This window comes from Cherax quadricarinatus, chromosome 63 (assembly GCF_038502225.1).
Source record: "Cherax quadricarinatus isolate ZL_2023a chromosome 63, ASM3850222v1, whole genome shotgun sequence".
NCBI classification, from domain to species: domain Eukaryota; kingdom Metazoa; phylum Arthropoda; class Malacostraca; order Decapoda; family Parastacidae; genus Cherax; species Cherax quadricarinatus.
The window spans coordinates 1,700,745-1,708,065 of NC_091354.1; the positions used below are offsets into that span (position 1 = coordinate 1,700,745).

Genomic DNA, 7,321 nt, shown 5'->3' on the forward strand with positions numbered 1-7,321 from the left:
AGGCAGGGATCACACCACCAGGGTGATGGAATGAGGCAGGGACCACACCACCAAGGTGATGGAGTGAGGCAGGGACCACACCACCAGGGTGATGGAATGAGGCAGGGACCACACCACCAAGGTGATGGAATGAGGCAGGGACCACACCACCAGGGTGATGTAATGAGGGAGGCACCACACCACTAGGGTGATGGAATGAGGCAGGGACTACACCACCAGGGTGATGGAATGAGGCGGGGACCACACCACCAGGGTGATGGAATGAGTCAGGGACCACAACACCAAGGTGATGGAATGAGGGAGGCACCACACCACTAGGGTGATGGAATGAGGCAGGGACTACACCACCAGGGTGATGGAATGAGGCAGGGACCACACCACCAGGGTGATGGAATGAGGCAGGGACCACACCACCAGGGTGATGGAATGAGGCAGGGATCACACCACCAGGGTGATGGAATGAGGCAAGGACCACACCAAGGTGATGGAATGAGGCAGGGACCACAACACCAAGGTGATGGAATGAGGGAGGCACCACACCACTAGGGTGATGGAATGAGGCAGGGACCACAACACCAAGGTGATGGAATGAGGGAGGCACCACACCACTAGGGTGATGGAATGAGGCAGGGACCACACCACCAGGGTGACGGAATGAGGCAGGGACCACACCACCAGGGTGATGGAATGAGGGAGGCACCACACCACCAGGGTGATGGAATGAGGGAGGCACACACCACCAAGGTGATGGAATGAGAGAGAACCGCACCACCAAGTTCATGTATACAATGAGGGAGGAATGTGGGTGTGTGGTGTGACGTGTGTTCAAGTGACAGCACGCCAGCGTCACCTGTGTTGGCCTTGCAGGGGTTTGAGCCACGGTGCCTTGCGAAACATCATGCTCTTGGTGGGGTTATCAACATTGCTGGGCACCTGCAGCCAGCCCAGGACGAAGGGCGAGCCATTTGGGTAGGAGTCAACCGGCCCTGACGGGTGAGGGGAGTGTAGATATTCATTAGAACGTGTACGGAAGAAGACATCAGTGGGGTGAGGGAGCAAATGAGAAAACCTGGGTGGGGGAGACGAAGGTACAGAGTCTATTTCATCATAATAATGATGACGACGGGAGGAAGGTGATGGTGTTTCTTTCTTCATTCTCTGAGAGTTACGATTTTGTTGCCTAATAGGATGTCGGTTAGCAGAGGCTGTGCTGTGGTGGTTAAAGACACGTAGGTGTTTACTTTTTCTGAGCCCCGGCTCACTTGGTGTTACATGAAGGCGAGGAGGGGAGGTAGATCTATGTGTGGGCTGCTGACGGAGGCGCCAAGAGTCGAAGGGATTAAGAGTGTAGACGTCCTCCTTCTGCCACGCCCGCCGCAACCGCTGCAGTCGAGAGTCAGGCCGTGAAGAATCACAGTTACTTTGGCAAGAACGTCGGGAAATCCCTGACTCAAGTGTCGGGGCGGGTGAAGACGATGTTCTGCTCCTGTGAGAGTAGCGCATACCTTCTGAAGATACTTGGTGATGTTGCTCACTATGTGGTTTCGCTGATCTACGTCCATGATGCTTACCATGGAACGAAGATCCCGCATTAAATCTGTGACTTGAATGATCAGCCTTTTTTTGTTTCCTTGGAAAAAAATGCTCCCTTTTACTCTTTTTTAAAGAATTTTGTGCTAAATTATCAGTTTCTGGAAAACAATAAATTTTATTCCCGAGTCTCCGAGTAACAAAATCACCTGATCTTTTTCTAGAAGATCGCTGCCTCCCTTTGTATCTAACACTATTGTGATTTGGTGTTTGATATGCCCTTTCATGCCTCCCTGAACTGCTTTGTCTGGATGGTGATCGTCTAAGAGCCGTAGAGAATTGAGAATGTTGTGGGTTACGTCTGGAGGGAGTCACATGTATGGGTGTCAGATAAGAGTCACTGCTCGTCCCAGGCTGCTGTGATGAGCCCGGCCTACTTATACCACTTGGGCTCTTTATGCTGCCGCTACAGCCAGTACCATTGTGACTGTTTACAGCACTGCGGATATCTGCAATACCACAGCAGAATGCACCACTGTTACTGTCTACAGCACTTTGGCTCCATGGCTCATTTGCCGTACGAGACTCTAAGATGCCTCCCAAGTGTGCTCTTCCACTTCGCCTCTTCTTCACCCATCGGTGAATCATCTTAATTGGAGGAGCTTTGTGCCAATTGTCTTTTGACTTCATTGTCTTATGGAGTAATTTCCTAAGCTCATTTTGAACAGGCTTAGAAGTCATGAGGCAGCCTTTGTGGCCATGACCCATCATGAGCTCTTTTATAACTAAGCTCCGTTGTCTCAGTAACATCGTGCTGTTACCAAACAAGATCCTTCTCAGCTTATGATCTCTACGCTTTACTCTTTCTTTTTTATCACTGCATTTTTCAGCAGCAGCTGGTGAGACTATTGTCATGTGTGGTGTGTCACGGTGGATGTTGCTTGTTGCACGTGCACTTCTTTGTGAAGCAGACTGCAAAAGCGAGTCCTGAGAAAAGTTGTACAAGTCTAATTGATCAGCTAGTGGAGTGGGAGTCACAGGGTCAGGGGTGAACCTAATCACCCGCGTCAGGACAGGAAGAGAGGCAGAGATGCAGGAGGGGGCTAGTGAAGTCTCTGAGGAAGAACATTTGGGGATGCAGAGTAAAGAGGGAGAAAGGCGGTGATGGTGAGAGACAGACTTGTATGAAGGGCGAGGATTGTGAGGAAAAAATAGGTAGGAATTAGTTGTGTGTGACCTGGAGACTTCAGAAGACTCATTAAGTTTATAACGGGTTAAATTTTGATAAACAAATTCAGAGCTTGTTCTACATGAGCAAGAGTTTGAGAGACAGTGGTGAATGTTGTATGTGTTGTGGTTAAGAAGGTGAGCTTGGCTGCTTATATCTAGACTGGCTGTAGGTGACTCCTCCTAGGCAGCTTTAGTTCTATAAGTGTTCTTCCAGATCTCCACCAGGATGACAGCAGAGTGGAAACGGTACAGAATGAGAAGCGGGAGGGAGATGCGGGAGATAATACCCCAAGCTAACACTCCATAAAATCCGAACTGAAACTGTTGCGAGACACTTGTGTGCGTCATGAAGGTATCCAGGATCCACAAGGTGATGTTAGCAAACAAGAGGAAGGTGATCACCTGCCGACCTGGTTTGGTCAACATCTGGTATCTGGACGAGCAAGTTCGTCGACTCGCTTCAGCAACCAGCATGTCCTGCAGCGATACCTGAGGAACAGGAGAAAACTGTAAACATCGTACATTAGCGATTGGTCACAGAGACACGTCTATATCTCAGAGCATAAAACACACACACACACACACAGACATAGACACAGACACAGACACACACACACACACACACACACACACACACACACACACACATATATGCAGAGCTTCAAGAATAGATATGATAGGGCTCACAGAGCCAGCAGAGTGAACCTAATAATTGCCAATTTCAGAGGCAGGGCCAGGAGCTACTACAATACCTCTTCAAGAAAAGATAGGCGAGTACACTCACACCCGCACTTCTACATCCTAGCACATCCGACACAGTGATTATAATAAGTCCTCATGTATACACTACATAACACCAGAGGACTTTCAAGGGTCTCACTTGCAAAAACAGGAGTGCGTTGACACAGAATGTTGCCAGGTACTCAGACTTGGTGTAGTTGATACCTCCCACGATCATCCCAAAGACGGAGAAGATGTACACTCCGATAATAGTGGAGGAGAGGAGGAGGCGGTCGAGGTCAAGAGGCTTGGTGGTGGAGACTGAGAGCTTGGGCAGCTGCAGGAAGCCAATGGTGGTGCTAATGATGGAGAGAGAGAGGATGATCATCTGAGTACCGTTGCACATCCAGAACATTTTGGTTTTAAAGTCCTCTTGGTCCTTCATGACGAAGAAAATGATGAGGATGACCACACCACCCACCAGACACAGTAGACCCAGAAAGAGTCCCTTCGAAGCCGACCTACAGTCAACCTGTAAGAAAAAAAGGACAGTTTCCTTGTGGCATTTGTCTTAAGTCTCTTATAGTTCTTTTTTATACAGCTGAATCGATTTATCTAGTCCTCTACATCCAATCTGTATAACTAAACAATAAAATAACTATAACTGAAAGGAAATAATGATAGATAAATTCCTTTGGTGAATAGCTAAGTATCTGGGAAAACCTCTGAGTCAATAATGCACCCTAAAACATAAGGGATGGATTCAAATTTTACTTTGTATTTACAAAGTGTGTATTATACTGCTGAAGGGTGCAGATTTTTCAGAAAATATGCATACACAACGTCTTTATTCAGAGACAACACGAGACACTACAACAGCAAAGAAGTAACATAAATCAAATAAAATGATGCCTGACAATTATTATTATTATAATCAAGGGGGAAGCGCTAAACCCGGAGGATTATACAGCGCCTGGGGGGGGATGTGGAAGGCATTCAGGCTTAATTCGGGGAACTGGAGCACAGATCCAATTCCCTAAATCAAGAGCCCCTCACCAACATCAAGGAACCTTCCTTGAGGGGATGCCTGACAAGAGTGTGATCAATGGGTGCAGTACTCTGCCTCCTGGGATCACCCACCTTCCAGTAGCCCTTCCTGACGCCACGCTTGTCTAGGGTGGTGGAAGTGTCCATGCCAGCCTTGCCCAGGTGACTTAGCTTCTTCAGCTTCTCCTTACCTACGTTGCACCACATTATGTACGTCACAGCCGCCGCTATCAAGCTGTAATATGCGCAGGTGTAATATGGTGGGGTTGAATAATGCATATAATGCGTGGGGGTGGTGAGGGTTGACACGATGATGGGGCTGTGATGATGGTGATGGCATTGTCATGATGATATGGGATGTGATAGGGTGGAGTTGTGATGATGGTGAGGGTTGTGATGGTGAGGGCTATGATGGTGGTGTTGTGATGGTGAGGGCATTGATGATGGAGTTGTGACAGTACTGGGGTTATGGTGATGGCGATGGTGTTGTGATGGTACTGGGGTTATGGTGATGGCGATGGTGGTGTTGTGATAGTACTGAGGTTATGGTGATGGCGATGGTGGCGTTGTGATGGTACTGGGGTTATGGTGATGGCAAGGGCTGTAAATCTATACAGTTGTTTCGGGCTCACGAAGGTAAACCACTGCATCTCTTCCCCAGTCAAATTATAGTTGCCTTTAATTTTTTCTACTGTAATTAATCCAAATTGTTACGTTTTGATTACCATTAATACTCAGCTTTTACTCCTAAATATTAATAATAAACAAGGTACATGCAGTTCATGACAGGTGATTATTCTTCTATAATACAACCGTTGCTTATTAACTGGACGTTATAATAAAATCTGAAAAGACTGAATATTTACGTTACGTAGCCTAGTAAGGGAGGTCTGTGAAAAATAGTTTTGTTCACAAGTTTATATCATAACAGTATCAATTAGCCCCTGTAAATCCTGATGGGTCAAGTTATTAATGTGGTAATTATTCAGGTCAAAACAAAGGCATAACAAGGCCACAACACTTACACTAAGAATTGAAAAATCGTATTAAAAGTGGCAAAATGTCGTTCGTTTCGGTCATGCTAAACACAGTTCAACACGAATTTTATTAAAGAAATAAACACGAAATCTGAGATGTATATTCCGATATCCACCTGACATCCTTTTCATTATACACAAAAATGAGGAGAGAATATGTATTTTTAGGAGTACATATGGTATGTATCTGAATAGGGTGAGATGCTTCAGCAGACTTGAATTAAGGTGAGGTGCTGAGCAGTTTTCCCGTGAGTAGTGTTAGGTGCTTAATCTCAAATAAAGCAACACAATTTATGATAAAGCACCTCACCTACTTACATATTTCTGTGCTGAACGAGTAAGAGGTGAGGCAGGCTAGGGAAGGGGAGATGAGAGGAAAAAATTTAGTTGTACTGCACGAGGAAGGTAAAGAGGTAAGGCAAGGGGAGGGGAAGGGAGGAGAGGGAAAGGTTTACCTGTACTGGACGAGGAAGGGAAAGAGGTAAGGCTGAGCATCAGTCCAGAGGCGACCCAGGGTGTTGTTATGGAAACAGGAGTACAGCCTGAGCACCTGCTCCGCCTGTTGTGGCACCTCCACCACTGGCTCTGTGGGACAACACAAACATGTCACTGCTGCAAGTGCCTATCTTCATTATTTTTATTCATAGAAAGACATTAAACTCGTCAGGGCTCTACAGTACCTGGTAAATGGAAGGTAATGAGGTTTATGTTAGGGATGGGTAGCTCCAATTGTTTGGATTAAGATTCCTTCAACAGCATTAAGGCTGCCCCATGAAGGATGCCTCATAATTACTGTGGCAGAGCTGTGTTCGTGGTCTAAACCTTGGTAATTGATACAGATAAGCGGTTTAAAAAGACGTGTGAGGAAACACTAGGACATTAAAAATGTTCTGTCCTTAATCGCTTCAGTGGTTAGAAGTGATTAAGGTAAAAGGACTGAAAAGTTTCTAATAAATATGTTTGTGTTTACTCACATGTATTTTAAATCCACCGTTCTGATGGTGTTCCGTTTTTAGCATTTAATCAACCATACAACTGTAGTGTCACTTGTTACCTTTCCATGTGTCAGTCTGATCTGCTATTCTAACAAGGAAAACTTTCTTTAAGCCTTTTCGGTACAATTTTCTGGTCCATTTATAATTATAGTGTTGTTCACCCTGTTCATGATGCTGAGAAACTTGGTATATTATCTTACATCCTTTCATGATTTTGATTTAGAAAGGGCAGACGTGGGTTCACTTACTGTAAGCAAAAGTGTCCTGAAAGTGACACTCGGACAATGTGAGGTAACTTTACTTCATGCTACGTAAGTATTTCTTTTAAACAATGGTGAGTAGGATACATTGTTTATAACATAACTGTCAGGTTCACTTACTGTAAGAATAAGTGTCCTGGATCCAGACTGTTGCTGACTCCCACACCACCATTCTAATCCAGATGGCCATGTTGGTGGCCACCAGGTGCATGAAGCCGAACCTGGCAACCTGACCGAATTTCTCCACGATCACCTAAGGGAATGAAGGGGCCCAGAATAAATTATGGCAGTTCCAGGTGATTTACAACTGTCCCAGGCGAGTTATAAGACTGTCAAGTGAATTATAAGTCAGGTGAGTTACAAGAGGAACAATTAAGTTAAAACTTAAGAATAGCCTAGAAGAGCAATAAGTAAAGCAGCTTATAATAATAATAATAATATCGTCCCTCCCTCTCTCACCTCCGAGTTAACAAAGAGGAAGTGCATCTGTAGGAATGTGAAG

General features: G+C 45.6%; 1 protein-coding gene across 2 annotated transcripts in view; it reads right to left on the minus strand.

The window, feature by feature from the left end:
- Positions 1-521: 521 nt before the first annotated feature.
- LOC128698287 (uncharacterized) overlaps positions 522-7,321 on the minus strand; it is a 134,396-nt gene continuing 127,596 nt past the window's right edge. For both annotated transcript variants that reach the window (XM_070098558.1, XM_070098559.1), the window contains 6 exons: positions 7,279-7,321; positions 6,940-7,072; positions 6,020-6,149; positions 4,621-4,762; positions 3,641-4,012; positions 522-3,249 (listed from right to left, as the gene is read on the minus strand). The exon at positions 7,279-7,321 is cut by the window's right edge and continues 112 nt beyond it. In XM_070098558.1, the coding sequence (XP_069954659.1) occupies positions 2,941-3,249; positions 3,641-4,012; positions 4,621-4,762; positions 6,020-6,149; positions 6,940-7,072; positions 7,279-7,321 (1,129 nt within the window). In that variant the 3' untranslated portion in view covers positions 522-2,940. The remainder of the gene's footprint in view (positions 3,250-3,640; positions 4,013-4,620; positions 4,763-6,019; positions 6,150-6,939; positions 7,073-7,278) is intronic.